This window comes from Bos mutus, chromosome 7 (genome assembly GCF_027580195.1).
Source record: "Bos mutus isolate GX-2022 chromosome 7, NWIPB_WYAK_1.1, whole genome shotgun sequence".
Classification (NCBI taxonomy): domain Eukaryota; kingdom Metazoa; phylum Chordata; class Mammalia; order Artiodactyla; family Bovidae; genus Bos; species Bos mutus.
In genome coordinates, this window is record NC_091623.1 from 89,969,295 (window position 1) to 89,984,735 (window position 15,441).

The following is a 15,441-nucleotide window of genomic DNA, read 5'->3' on the forward strand; positions in this document are numbered from 1 at the left end:
ACAATGTTATGAACTTCAGTCCATAGTTCTTCTGGCACTCTATCAGATCTAATCCCTTTAATTTATTTGTCACTTCCATTGTATAATTTGCTTTAGGTCATACCTGAATGGCCTCGTGGTTTTCCCTTGTGTTCTTCAATTTAAGTCTGAACTGGCAATAAGGAGTTCATGATCTGAGCCACAGTCAGCTCCCTGTCTTGTTTTTGCTGACTGTATAGAGCTTCTCCATCTTCAGCTGCAAGGAATGTAATCAATCTGATTTCAGTAATGACAGACTGGTGATGTCCATGTGTAGAGTCATCTGTTGTGTTGCAGGAAGAGGATGTTTGCTATGACCAGTCTGTTCATTTATTACCCCTAAAATTGGTTTATGTGAAAAGTTCAATACATTTTATGTTTTAATAGTGCAGTGGTATAAACTCAAAGTCTCCTAATGTTTGAATTTGTTGTTGTTTTTCAGTCATTAAGTCATGTGTGAATCTTTTTGACCCCATGGACTGCAGCACCCTAGGCTTCCCCGTCCTTCACTGTCTCCTGAAGTTTGCTGAAACTCATGTCCATTTGGTCAGTGATACTGTCCAACCATCTCATCCTCTGCTGTCCCCTTCTTCTCCTTTTTCCTTCAGCCTTTCCCAGCATCAGGGTCTTTTCCAGTGAGTCATGTCTTCGCACCAGGTGGTTAAAGTATTGGAACTTCAGCTTCAGCATTATTCTTTCCAATGAATGTTCAGGGTTGATTTCCTTTAGGATTGACATATTTGATCTCTTTACAGTCAAAGGGACTCTCATTAGTCTTTTCCAGCACCACAGTTCAAAAGCATCAATTATTCTAGTCCAACACTTACATCCATATGTGACTACTGGAAAAACCATAGTTTTGACTTATACAGACCTTTGTTGGCAAAGTGATGTCTCTGCATTTTAATATGCTGTCTAGGTTTGTCATAGCTTTCCTTCCAAGGAGCAAGATGCTGAATTATGGTCTTGTTAGCTGTCTTGTGGTAATTCATTCTCCCCTCCCCGCCTTTTTTTTACTGCTGTATTTTGGCTCCTTGGAAAGATATTTAATTGATGATATAAAAAAAAATTTTTTTTAAGACTTTTAGAGCAATTTGAGAGGAAGCCAAATTAAGAAGAAGGTACAAAGTTTTTCTATCTATTTTCTGCCCCTACACATGCACAGCCTCCTTGTTATCTACATCCCCCATCACAGTAGCACATTCATTATAATTGATGACCCTACAGTGACACGGCTCACTCTTGGTAGTGTACCAATGTAGCCATCATTACAGCGTCATACAGAGTGTTTTCATTGCCCTCAAAACCCTCTGTCCTCTACCTGTTCACTCTTCCCTGCTCCAGAACCTGGCAACTCCTGAGGTCCCTTCATGTCTTTTCATACCTTGATAGCACTTTGTTTTTTAAGTGCAGAATAATATTTCACGGTCTGGATGTACCACAGTATTTCAGGTTGCCTACTGAAGAACACCTCGATTGCATCGTAGTTTTGGCAGTTATGAGTAGTTATGCTGTAGACATCTGTGTGCGGGGCTTTGTATGGAATACAATTGCTGTATCACATGGTAAGAGTATGTTTAGTTTTGTAGCTGCAAGCCATGCCTGCCATCTCCAGGGAACTACAAAATGGAGGGCCCTGTTCCTGGAGCCTGCTAGGTATCTGGAAGCCCACAGGCAGGGCATTGTGGTGGCTCTGTTCTTTGCTGGATCTGCTAAGTACTTGCACTTACCTCTGGCTCCCCTTGAGATAAGAGGAAACAGCGTCATGTCCACTTGCTTGTTTGAGGTATCTGAGGAGGTAAAGCTATTGTAATCACTCTTCTAGACATTGTGTTATGTAACATGACTGTGTCAGCAGAGGCTGAGAGGGAAGGGTAATGACTTTTAGAAGGGAATTAAATCAGGAACCAGTCCTAGATAATGACAGGTCAAAAACATAAGGTAACCAGGATGGCAAAGAAATGGTCGGCTGTGTTTCTCGGGTTTTATTATTTATAATTTTATTTATGTATGGCTCTGCTGGGTCCTCATTGCTGCACCTGATTTTCTTTAGTTGCGGAAAGCGGGGGCTCCTGTTGCGGTGTGTGGGCTCTCGGGCTTCAGTAGCTGAGGCGTGTGGGCTCAGTAGTTGTGGCACCTGGGCCTAGTTGCTCCGTGGCATGTGGGGTCCTCCAGATCAGGGACTGATCCCATGCCTTCTGCATTGGCAGGCAGATTCTTTACCACTAAGCCACCAGGGGAGTCCCCATATGTGTTTTTTAAACAGATTACATTACAGTCCTGACTCTTCCAGAAAAACCAGAGCCATTAGTCTTTCACCTGTTGAGACATGAACTGTCTTGGTTTAAGAAAGGGAGCATGTCTTTAACAGACAATGCTTCTCAGATTTCTTGTGTGTCTTAAGGAAAGCTGCTTTCTGAGCAGGAAGAAAATAGCCAGACAATGACCTGGAGACTGTGTCGCTCACCCACCGGCCCCATGCGGTGTGGGCAGCCCTGTCATGAGGGCTGTCTGCTGGTGGACTGCACAGTTCCTGGTGGTGAGAACATTCCCTTTCCCATTCTGCATCAGCCCCTGCAGATCCTCATCCATTTCAATGGCTGCACAGTGCCCATAATTTATTACTCTATTCTGGGACATTTTGGTTGCTCCCACTTCGCTATTATAGATGCGGTTAACGTGAACTCCTCATTCTGGGGTTCCCGATACCCAGGGTGAAGCTTTGTCTTTGAGGAGAAACAGTTCTGGTAGATCTTCCAAATCCAACTCCAACGAGGCTTTTGCCTGCCTTCCAGGCCCTTCTCATGTTCCAGAGTTGTCCTGATGTCTAGGTCGTTTGTCTGAATACCATTGGCATCTCCTGGAGCAAGGGGCAAGGGACTGGGAATAGTGAACCTTGTCTTCTAATTAGACTTCGGGATATAAAATCAGTGAAATTGTTTAAGGGAAAGAGAAATTATCAAGGATTCTGAAAGATGGGCATCTCTGCCTGTCTCTTCTAAACCTGGAATAAAGATGGTTATTCTTGGAGGTGATTACAGGTCCAGTTTCTAGGGGAGAGTTGATCCCATGGGTAATCTGGTCTCGAGTGAAATGATGTGTGTAAAGCTTCTGGCACAGTAGCAGGCACACAGTGAGCACTGGATGAGTGACAGGTGCCAACTTAAAATTGTCCCCTTCTGGTGGGAGGCCTCCTCCCTCATTCGGCTGTTTTTGTTTGTTCCTCAGAGAATCACATTTTGGAAGACGTGAACAAATGTGTCATTGCTCTCCAAGAGAAAGATGTGGATGGGCTGGACCGCACAGCTGGTGCAATTCGAGGCCGGGCTGCCCGGGTCATTCATGTCGTAACCTCAGAGATGGACAACTATGAACCAGGGGTCTACACAGAGAAGGTGCTGGAAGCAACCAAGCTGCTCTCCAACACAGGTGCGGGATTCCCTCCCTTACCTGTGCTCCTCACACACAGATGGCCCTGTGGTTAGGAAGTAGGACATTGGGACTCAGTTTGATTTTCGGACAAGAGTTCTGGAAGGTACATCAGATTGATGAGTCATTGGTCAGCCACAGTAAGACCACACAAACACGTTTCCCTTATTTGTGTCCCACAGGTAGTAATGGGAGTCACTCTAAACTCAGTATTTTAAGATGAACTTCTGAGTTATATCTCTAGTTAATGAACACACTAAATTAAGGAGGGTCCCATTCTAGCAAGGCCTCTGCTGCTGCTAAGTCGCTTCGGTTGTGTCCGACTCTGTGCAACCCCATAGACAGCAGCCCACCAGGCTCCCCCGTCCCTGGGATTCTCCAGGCAAGAACACTGGAGTGGGTTGCCATTTCCTTCTCCAATGCACGAAAGTGAAAAGTGAAAGTGAAGTCGCTCAGTCGTGTCTAACTCTTAGTGACTCCATGGACTCCTGCCCACCAGGCTCCTCAGTCCAAATCCCAATTCAAATTCTCAGCCATCTAAATCCTGTGTTGCAGAATCTAGCCAGAGACAAAGAAGAGGATTCAAGTCTTTGTAAAATATGGCATTTAATTTATTTGAACCATAAATACCTCTCACATAGGTAGAAGCAGAGGCTCTTCATCATCCACTCTGCCTCTCTGCATCTGACTGAGGGATTTAGGAGGGCTGGTGGTGATGTTATCATCTCTCTTCTCTGCAGTCATGCCGCGTTTTACTGAGCAAGTGGAAGCGGCTGTGGAAGCCCTCAGCTCAGACCCTGCCCAGCCCATGGATGAAAACGAGTTTATCGATGCCTCCCGCCTGGTGTATGATGGCATCCGGGACATCAGGAAAGCGGTGTTGATGATAAGGGTGAGTAACTGCATTTCAGATGTTTTAACAGCTTCCTTCTTATCATTTGCTAAACTTGAGCAATGCATCATTCTGGAACTCAACAGATGTGTTGGCAGTATATTAAAACCATGAATCTAAGGGCTGTTAGGAGGAGATATGTTTAATTACGTTGTCTAAAATGACTTTTACTTGCAAGTTAGAGCCCAAACTTGGGCTGAGAAAAGGGGACCTAGTATGAGTTGAGGCTTCCTCTTGAGTTAAAGGGCAGTGACAGAAAATAAAGGCTCCTCAGTGAATTTCAGAGAAGGGAGTATTTCCCTTATTCAGGTTGAAGCTGTTCTTTACATGTAGCACTCCTCACCTCAGAGGGGTGGCAGGCAGGCAGGGCACTAGAGCCCCAGGGTGTTGAGGTGGAAGATGAGGGGCTGTGCAGCCCTCGGTGATGCTCCTGATCTCAGGGCCAAGTGTCCAAGAGCCCTCTCACCATGGCTGAAGGGAAATGCCACCCACTCTGGGCCCCATTTGACCCGTCTTCTCTGAGCCAGCGGCAGTTCTCACCATCTGAGACAGTGTCTGGGGTCCCCTGGACATGAACAATGGGGTTTTGAGAAACCAACACCTCCTCTGTGATCATCCTGTGTCTTAGGCTGGGACTCACATAGCAGCTGATCCCTCACACGCTGTTCTGAACATGAATGTGTTGCTCTGGAAGCTGAGAGCAGGACCTGTGCCAAGCTTTCCTGGGGTCACCTGGATGCCCCCAGGCTCGGGCCAGCCCTGCTGTAGCCACAGAGCCAGCATTTGGAACATCGGCCTGCTGAGTAGACGGTTGCTGGGCTCTGTTGACAGTCTAGTCATGTCAGGGAGTTTCCATTACACCTTCATGGTTTGCTGGTCAGACCTTCCAAGGTGGACAGGGTTGTGTCCCCCTTTTTACCAGAGGCCATTCCTAAGTAGTTGCATCAGGCTGGATGCATTCTGTATGCAACGTAAAAACACTTGGGCATTACTGCACTCCTCTCGGGTAAGGAGCAACGAGAATGGCTCAAGGGTTGTATGGCTGGCTGCTGGCTGTTCCTGCAGGCCCGGGTCACCTGCACATACTGGGGGTTGGGAGGGGATCTGGGGGAGCCTGTTGCTTTCTTCACCCCTGCTGCTGTGCTGGAGAGCAGCCCATGCTCAGGGAGGCCTGGCCTCCAGAGGTGCGAAGGGATCCCTGGGTCAAGCGCACCAGTGTGGCAAAATGCAGCCCTGTTTTTCCAAAGTTCTTTGCGTGCAGACAGAGAATAGAAGAAACATTAATAATCATGAGTTGTTGAGTGTCTGAGGTGAATGCCTTTGGGGTTTTAAATGAGCTGGCACTGCACACACCCCAGGATACCTGCACATCTAGGGCCTGTTCTGTGGAAGCAGGATTCCTCCTCACATCTGAGACTCTCAGCAAGTTCCCTCATCTCTCTTAAGATGCAGATGATGGTGTTGATAGCTTTGATGGGATGAATTGGAGATAACGTGCTCAGGTCAGGACCTGGCATGTAGTAGCTGTTTCCTGTGTGCTCACTGCTGTGTTGGATCGTAAGTATGAGAGGCCCTGGCAGGTGTGGTGAGATGGAACCTGGGTGTGGTCACCTGGGAGGGCTCAGAGAGCAAGGACAAGTAGGTCTGCAGCAGCCTTGGTTTAGCTCCTTTTTGTCTTGATTTAATTCAGGAACCATCCTTCCAACCCCAGGGCCTCTTGGTTTCTTGATGTCTTGTCCTCCCCCATACTCAGCCTCTTTTGCCTACTCTTGCCTGGTCTTTGTCATAACCAGCATCTCCATCATCCCTTTGGTCAGCTGCTCCCTTTGGTTCTGTGACTCCAACAGTGCTTTGAGTCCGTCGAGATCTTCAGCCGGTTGGTCCTCCCCACTTGCAACCCTCACTCAGCCTCTCGGGTCCTTGCCTCACTCCTATTCCAGCTTCTGTTTCATCAGTAAAATCTCTCTTGCACCCTTTTACTCCCCTTATTTGCCTTTCAAAATACAACCCTAGTGAAATTCTGTCTCCTGCTGAATGTGGTGCATAAAAGTACAGTCATCTGACTGGGGTCACTGGACCCAGGATGTCAGGGGACTGTTGGTGCTACACAGCTGTAGAGTCTGGGAACACTTCATACCTTCTCCCCTTTCCCCACCTGTGCCCCATCCTACCTGTCTGGCCCTGAAAGTAAAGTCACTCAGTCATGTCCAACTCTGCGACCCTATGGGCTGTAGCCCGCCAGGCTCCTCCTCCATCCATGGGATTTTCCAGGCAAGAATACTGGAGTGGATTGCCTTTTTCTTCTCCAGTGGATCTGCCCAACCCAGGGATCGAACCTGGGTCTCCCACATTTCAGGCAGATGCTTCACTCTCTGAACCACCAGGGATCCATCGTTTCCAAGGATCCTGAGGTGGTTTGAACATCTGCTCCTGGCTGAGCCTGTTCTCTGCACTGGGTCTTGTTCCCTATTCCTCCAGCACTTTTCCCCCAGCAGACAAACATGCCTTAATGTCTCCCACTGTAAGAAAATCCACTGGCCCCCTCCTCCTCAGTCTTGCTGGTTTCTCCTCATCCTTCATCTTCACAGCCCGTGACCACGGGTACACCCTGTAGCATAGTTTCTCACCTGTCTCTTTTCTGACTGTACTCATTTGCTTGGAGCATAAAGATGAGAAAACCAGCGAGAGGCTGACTCCCATGGTCCACTCCTCCAGCCACCCTGCTTGCTGCCCCTCGCTTGTCATCCCCAAAGTGAGCTCCGCATCTCTCCACCCTGCTCTCTCATCAGTTGATGGCACGTCTGTCTTCCACTTGCTTAGGCCCAAATTTTAGATTCACCTTTGATTCCACTTTTTGCCTCATACACTGAATCTGATTTATCAGCAGATCCTGTTGGGTCTACCTTCACAATAAGTAGGGATTCTGAACATGGTTACTGCCCTGGTCTAAGCCACCAGCACCTCTCACCTGGATTCATGCAGCTGCTTCTCAGTCTCGCTCTTCACATCCTTGGGTGCCTGCAGTCTTGTATCTGTGAGAGCAGGGATGTTTGTCTCTGTCATTCTGTACCATAAGAGCCCAGAACTGCTTGCTTGGCACACAGAGATTCAACAAGTGAATGAACAGATAGAAGATAATTTGGTTTCCCTGGTAAGAACAGTTCTTCGGGCTGTGATGGGCTATGGAGGAAGGTGGGGAAGTAGAGATCCTGTTAAGAGGCACCCCTCACTACAAGGCTCAAGTGTCTGTCACTCCAGAATCACAATGGCCAACAGCAGCTGGACCCCAGGTGTTGCACTGACGTGTAACTCACTGGTGCCTCACGTGACCCCCACTGTCCTCACCTCCACACAGAGGGACCGGCCCAGCCTTCACGTGTGTACAAACCCAACATACTCTGGGCAGTCCGGATGCTTCCTCACAGGAAGCCCTCAGGCTGGGGTTGGATTAGGTCCTGGTGCAGATGAGGGACTCGCCTCACTGCCCTCTTGTCATAGGCCGACCGGCTGGGCCAAGAGCCAACCTCAGCTGTTCTGCCTGCTGCCCTGTTGCTGATAATTTCCCGAAGATTACATTATATTTTAAGTCAGCAGCTAATCACGAGAGGCTGGAGGGTGTACAAAATAAGAATTTTTATTTCATAATTAAAGCAAAAAAGTGATCAGTTCTTTTGGTATTTACTCAGACTTTATCTGCCATATTCTCTTTTCCTTTAATAAAAGTACATAAAAACACACTGCCTGTTTTTACTCCTCAGATCAACCTTTGCTAACCTAAGAGGAATCCCAGTATTAATTCAGTTAATTTTCTTTTTTCCATTAAAAAATGGCAAAGTTATAAGAATCTGTTTAATGTATGAAACTGCTATTTTTACTACAGTACGTTTTCCACCCAGAACAATTCTCACATTTGTCTTAAGATGCAGGTGTTGGAGAAGTACATGAAGTGAAAACCTTTTGTCAAGCAGAGTCTTGACTCTCTGGTAGAAACTGAAACCCTCCAGGTCCTTTGGGAATGCTGGTGTGGTGCCTTTGCTCGCTGTTTGTTGAATGGACTGCTTGGCACATGCATCGGTGAAGCAGGGTTCAAATATTGAGCAACTTTAACTTTATTCCTCGTGGCTGTTTAGAGTACTGCAGAAAATTCTGGATGTCTTTACATCAGACCCTGGGGCTGTGGGCCCAGGGGCTTGGGGCTGCTGGCGGCCCAGGGTTGTGTTTGACTTGTCATTTCTGTCTTGGTGGCAGACCCCTGAGGAGCTGGATGACTCTGACTTTGAGACGGAAGACTTCGATGTCAGAAGCAGGACAAGTGTCCAGACAGAAGATGACCAGCTAATAGCTGGCCAGAGTGCCCGGGTAAGGATCAGGTTTAACTTGTCCTGCAGACCTTCCTGTCTCTCCCTGTTCTTAGCTTTTTCTTTTCCAGAAGAACTCTCTCATTATTGAAAACACCATTTTTCCTCTCATTTTCTCTGGCAGTGGAACCTTATCCTAAAGTTGTGGCACCTGCTAGTCCATTGTAGGTTCATCCAGAATGTCTCCTCAGCTAGAGCAGGGCAAGAACATGGCCCCCTCAGCTGTACCCTGAGGCTTTGGTTTATGAAGAGCCCTGAGTCAGGAAAGCGCTATGCTCCAGTCAATGCAATGTTTGTTAATAGGACAGTGAAACTCAAAAAAGATTGCTGTCTTTGCCTATCTCAATGATACCACGGGCATGAACTATTTAATTATTCATGGGGAAAAAAATAACAGTGGTACATTCAAGAAAATCAGAGCCATTGCATTCATTTGAGTCGTTAAATCTTCAATCAATTGCATTTATGTTTTTGGGAGGATGCCAAGAAATATTACTAAGGAGTCTTTTTTCACCCCTTAGAAGTCATTTTGAACAGCGGGTTCATCTCTGCTTTAAGCCCCACTGGGTCCTAGCCCTTGGGGAGCTGAGTCGAGAGGAGCCCTAGGCCTGAGTCTGGGGCTTGAGGTAGGCGGCGGGCCTCCAGGTGCCGCAGGCTTAGGTGTGAGTGCCTGAGAAGTGTGCTCTGCAGCAGGTTCTCTTCTGCCTCCTTTAAAACTTACATTTTAAGACTACTTCTGGGTCATCTTGCAAAGTTGGAGATGTATATACTGACACCAGGGAAAGGCCTGCATGCATTAGCCCCTTCCTCATCCCCATGGCAGGAGGCGAGGTTGACATTTTTTTTTTTAAGGTTAATGGAAGTTTATTTTTCTTCAAAGTAATTTTATTGGAGTGTAGTTGATTTACAATGTTATGTTAACTTCAGGTGTACAGTAAAGTGATTCAGTTATACACATATTCATTCTTTTTTAGATGCTTTCATAGGTTATCACAGAATATTGAGTAGAATTCGTTGTGCTATACAGTATGTTCTTGGTTATATGTATAAAATACTGTATGTTCATGCCAAGCTCCTGATTTACCCACACCCCATCACGTTTCCCCTTTGGTAATCAACCCTAAGTTTGTTCTCAAAGTCTGTAGGTCTGTTTCTGTTTTGTGAATAAGTTCATTTGTATCTTTTTAAAAAATCCGATTCCACCTATGTCTAATATGATGTGATATTTGTCTTTCTGACTTCAGAAGATGAAACTTTTAAAGAATTAAGCAGGTTTTGTCCCTGTGCAGGTGTGATCAGGAAGCTTGTACATTAGCCTACAACTCCTCATACCGTTATTCTTGAAAGTGGGTCGGGAAGCTATAAACTTCACAAAATGAGAATAAATGGTTCTTCAGGCAAAATGAAACCTATTAAAGCATCATCCTACCTATGTCATAGATTGCTTGGTGGAAATATTCTTGGTTAATGCACTGTGAGAACTTCATATTCTCTTTATGTAAGAGCTTTCTGTGCTTCTGATTTCAGGCGATCATGGCTCAGCTTCCCCAGGAGCAGAAAGCAAAGATTGCGGAACAGGTGGCCAGTTTTCAGGAAGAAAAGAGCAAGCTGGACGCTGAGGTGTCCAAGTGGGACGACAGTGGCAATGACATCATCGTGCTGGCCAAGCAGATGTGCATGATCATGATGGAGATGACGGACTTCACCCGGTGAGCAGCCCCTCCCTGCAGGCCACCTCACGTAGGCAGGATGTGCTGCTCCGTACATCCTTTGCTGTTCATCTCCACCTACAAGGGCTTTAGTTAACAATCATCCTTGTTCCCTGTTTTCAGAGGTAAAGGACCACTTAAAAACACATCAGATGTGATCAGTGCCGCCAAGAAAATTGCTGAGGCAGGCTCCAGGATGGATAAGCTTGGCCGCACCATTGCAGACCATGTAAGTAACAGACTTGCCCCACAGGCCTTAAAGTTCATGCTGGACTCGGGCAGCCCAGGGGTGGTATAACAGTGTTTTTCATGAGCCACAGCACTTTCCTAATCTCAAACAGTGTTCTTAACTCACCAACCTGCTTGATTAACATCAGCATAGAGTTTTAAGGATTTCTGAATTCCTGTTTCTTTGACAAGTTTTATAAGACAGGCCCAGTTTGCATTACAGCACATCTCTGCATTACATCACATACACACATAGGTGTGTATGTCCTAAAATCTTGCCTTGATTGACAGCTAAAACCAGCCTTTACTGTTAGCTCTTCAGATCTCTTTAGAATGTCAGCTCTGGGTAGGAGCTAATTCTGCAAGCCCCAATAATATACTGAAACTAAGTGCGTTAAGAGCCTCTTATGGGTGTATTTCACGTAAGAGTCAGGAGCTCTTTGGTCTGGTGCTTTGGAAGCATGATGTGCCGAAGTGGGGACAGACGTCTGTGTTCCCAGCCACCCAGCCTTCATCCCTTTTCTCTACTGATGTGTTGAAAAAAGTGTGTAAACCTCCAGGAAAGTTTACAAGCTATTTTCAGCTATAGTTACAAAGCCTTCCCACTGCTTTCCCTCAAGTGTCCACATGCTCAGCCTGCACCAGGGCTGCAGGACAGTGACAGTGCTCAAGCCAAAGACTGGGAAGCCCTCCTTAACGCCCCTCTGTAAGGGCTTATATCTGGTACTCAGCCCCAGTACATCTACTGGCCACATGAATGTGAGCACCATCTGGTCTCTTCCTCTCAGCAGCCACCACTCAGTCCATCGTGCACAGCCTGTGCCTGCAAGACTATGGCCTTCCTCACTGACTCCCTGCTCCGCCCTCCACACAGCTCCCAACACAGTCTTCTTACACAACCATCTTAAAATGCAAATGAGGCATGGCTCTGCCATGCTTCAGGAGCTGCTGAGAATAAAAAACCCCAGCCTCACAGAAGGGAGGTGTTGGCGTCAACACTTAAGAGGTGCTCTGCTTGCTTTGGTTGACGCACTTGTTCTCTCTCTTTGCCTAAAATGACTCTCCTTTCATCAGGTGTTTAGAGTGTGCACCACTGAGCACATCTGGGCCCTCTGAGCAGACAGCCCTTCACTCTAGCTCATGACACCGTCACTTTTCTCCAGAGGCAGGGACCCCAGCAGAGTTGCTGAGGGTAGTGACAGCCCGGGTACTTGGATAATCCTCTCTCATCCTTGCTGCAGCACTGACTGAGCCTGTCAGAATAGCCCTAGGAATGGGTGTGTTTGGGCTCAAGAGTGCTTGGTGCTAAGTCCGCTCTCTCGTCAGTGCCCAGACTCAGCCTGCAAGCAGGACCTGCTGGCCTACCTTCAGCGCATTGCCCTTTACTGCCACCAGCTCAACATCTGCAGCAAAGTCAAGGCCGAGGTGCAGAACCTTGGTGGGGAGCTGGTCGTCTCTGGGGTAAGTTTCCTCTGTCAGTGGGAGGAAGTGCTGGGAGAGGATCCATAGTTTCCTCTCGGAGGCTGAGGGCTGCACGTCGGCTCCTCTGTGCATATTGCAGCTCTGCTGAACACGGTTGGTGACAGTTAGGAGCCCTTACTGTGCTGGCCTCTTCCCTTTTGCTTCTGTGGGAAAGAGTATTTTTATCCTCCTTTTTTTTCTTCTTCTAGAGAGAAAGTGAGCCTGTTCAGAAATTGCAGAGACATACAGCCTTTCTCAAACCCCCTCCACCCTCAAAGAGCCCCAGTACACTCTCTCCCCTTGTCTGTTTCGCAGGTCACATCACACAGTTCTGGACCTGTCACCCTAGGGGAACAAGGACACCTCACTCCATGGAAGCCCCGTGGCTTCTGCTAAACCCCACACAATTTCCTTTCAAAGAACTTTGAATGTTGGACATACTTAGACCATTTGTTTACCTGCTCCAACATCAAATGCCCCTGTCTCTGGGGACAATTACCCATCTTCTCTAAATGTGAGGGGAGTCCCCTGGGTCTTTACTCAAAGCATGGGGCGCTCTGTCCAGGAGGCTGACCTAAGCCCCCCACCCCATGCCTGTGGCTGTTGACAGTGCTTGTTCTGCAGATCATCCCCCGCCTTGTTTGAAAACTGTTGAGGGCTAGGGCAGGTAAGGTAATGGTACCTTACATTTTTATTACTCTTCCCTTCAGAAGATCTGAAATACAGGCATTTTCAGGGTGTTTGGATGAGAGCACCTAGCCGTTGGGAGAGCTGATTAGGAACGAGGGCTGCTTCCGGGCCCCAGGAGAGTGGGGACTCCCTGTCGGGGACCGACAGGCCAGCTGGACCTTCCACCCCAGACCCTGGCCCGTGCTCCTCACCTCCTGTCTGTGCCTCTCAGGTGGACAGCGCCATGTCCCTGATTCAAGCCGCAAAGAACTTGATGAATGCGGTGGTGCAGACAGTGAAGGCATCGTACGTGGCCTCCACCAAATACCAGAAGTCCCAGGGGATGGCGTCCCTCAACCTCCCTGCTGTGTCGTGGAAGATGAAGGCGCCTGAGAAAAAGCCCTTGGTGAAGAGAGAGAAACAGGATGAGACGCAGACCAAGATTAAAAGAGCATCTCAGAAGAAGCACGTGAACCCCGTGCAGGCCCTCAGTGAGTTCAAAGCTATGGACAGCATCTAAGGCTGCCCGGGCCCTCCTAAAGATCCCTCATCATTCTTCACTCACATATATTTGCTAAATAGAACACTGATGTTAGATCCCATAGGGAAATAGATTCTTGAGACCTGGCCAACCTGGTGAATTTTGTAAGGACGTACTTGTGTTTAAGTCATAGAATTCAGGGGCATATATCTAGCTATATTTTTTATACTCCTAAATAATTAAAAGTAAAAATTCCATAACCAAAGAGACTCCCACATGAATGTGTTAGTAACACTGTTGACCAAGTTGAGATGCCTGTCCTCCCAGTGGTGGTAGCAGTAGGTTTGGGAGAGGGGATCTACCAGCATCTTGGTTCAGGGAGGGGCTTCCCCCAGTTCTGGCCACTTGGCTGGTAGTAAATGACCAAAGACGACCCGGAGGAAGCATCCCGGGCGTCTTAGGAGGCCTTGGAGAAAGGAACATTCCTAGACAGGTCTTTAGAGGGACAGACCACACAAAACTAATTAAAACAATGTATCACAAAGAAAATGGATTACTCTCTTTATAACATGAAAGGAGGATTTTAATGCATGGTTACAATTACTAATGTACTCTGCTGTGGGACATTAATAAAGTTGCTTTTTTTCAGGCTAGAATGTTGTGATGCCATAATCAGAACATGCTCTTTTAACTTCCTTCAGTTTCCAAATGTAAATTCATCATTGGGTTCACTTCTAATAATTGCAGCGCTTCCTGCTTTGGGCTTAGGAGAAGCCTGACAAAATAGTGTTTGCTTAGGCAATGATTTAGACTTACCTTATTTGTGATTACTATAGCGATTACTATAACTACAAGGTATAATTTTACTTTATTTAAATTTTATGAATTTGAATGTTTTTACACTAACTTTTCCCAATAAAGTCCACTATGAAACCAAGTCTAAGGGGCCAGAGTTCTTTTCTTTGCCTTCCCATAGAGTGGAGTTTTTACATCAGACATCTCCTGGATTTGCCCCCAGCATCTGCCATGCTCCGGCCTCCCGTTGGCCCTCTTTCCTGGATGGTACTGCCCAGGGAGGGAGCAGACTGTGCAAAGGGCTCAGGGCTGTGCCTCCCTGGAGCTTCCAGGCTGGGCCGGCTGGGAGGGCCACGCCCACCATGGGAATTCACATGTCTGTACTTCAGGGTGCAGGGCAGAACCTCAGAGGCATCCTTGACATCTCCCTGGAGGTCAACCCTCCCCTTCTAATCATCCCCACTGGTTTGTAACTGTACCAAGATGATGGCTGCCTTACAAACCTCCTGAACCTGCTGTCCTTTCCCAGCCTACGTCCCCATTCCTTAGAGAGTGTCGTCCTTGTCTCCCCTTCCTCACTTCCTGCCGCTCCAGTCAGCTCTGCATGCCCATCTTCCTCTCTGCACCGTCAGTGGCCAAGGTGCACAGGCCCTCCCCGCTCACAGCTCCTCCTCAGCCTCTGAAGCATCTCACTCCGGTTTCTTGTTCCTCACAGGGTGCTCCTCCTCCTCCTCCTAGCTGGTCGAAGTTGCGCTATCTGTCCCAGGGCTCAGTCCTCAACCTCTTCTCTTTGGTTCTGCTTACTCCTGATCTTAGCCAGATTTCTGGCTTTAAATACCATCCAAATGCCAACTTTTCCTAGAACTAGACTTCTATAACTGGCGGTCTCCTAAACTCTCCACTTGGATGTCTTTATACATATTTTACAGATTCTTCCCTTTGAAATGTATGCTGGGGCCAGCTACTTCTCACCAGTTCTGTTTGCCGTCACCTGGTCCAAGACCTCATCACTGCATTAGCTTCTCTTAGCATGTAACAAACTGCCCTCAAACTCAGCAGCCAAGACAACAAGCATCACTCACAGCTTCTGAAGATAAGGGATCCAGGAGCAGCCGAGTGGAAGGTTCTGACGCTTGGGTCTCTTGTAAGGCTGTCTCTCTGGATGCTTGTGAGCAGAGGACCCACTTCCAGGCTGCTTCACAGGGCGGGGGTGGGAGGCTGCGGTCTGTGCCAGGTGGGCCTGCCTTCCCACAGAGCGGCTCACGCCCCCACCAGAGTGAGCGAGCCGAGAGGATGGCAACCAGATGGAACCTACGGCGTGTTTTAAAAACCTGATCCCAAAAGCAATACGTGATGCCTTCAGTGTTATGTTGGTGACACAAACCACCCTTGGCCCACAGT

At 47.6% G+C, this 15,441-nt stretch overlaps 1 protein-coding gene across 2 annotated transcripts in view; it reads left to right on the top strand.

Annotated features, from left to right (window-relative positions):
• Positions 1–14,182, top strand: part of CTNNA1 (catenin alpha 1) — a 179,525-nt gene extending 165,343 nt beyond the window's left edge. For both annotated transcript variants that reach the window (XM_070374415.1, XM_070374416.1), the window contains exons 12-18: positions 3,247–3,447; positions 4,188–4,339; positions 8,588–8,698; positions 10,225–10,406; positions 10,530–10,635; positions 11,961–12,095; positions 12,997–14,182. In XM_070374415.1, the coding sequence (XP_070230516.1) occupies positions 3,247–3,447; positions 4,188–4,339; positions 8,588–8,698; positions 10,225–10,406; positions 10,530–10,635; positions 11,961–12,095; positions 12,997–13,284 (1,175 nt within the window). In that variant the 3' untranslated portion in view covers positions 13,285–14,182. The remainder of the gene's footprint in view (positions 1–3,246; positions 3,448–4,187; positions 4,340–8,587; positions 8,699–10,224; positions 10,407–10,529; positions 10,636–11,960; positions 12,096–12,996) is intronic.
• The last annotated feature ends 1,259 nt before the right edge of the window (positions 14,183–15,441 follow it).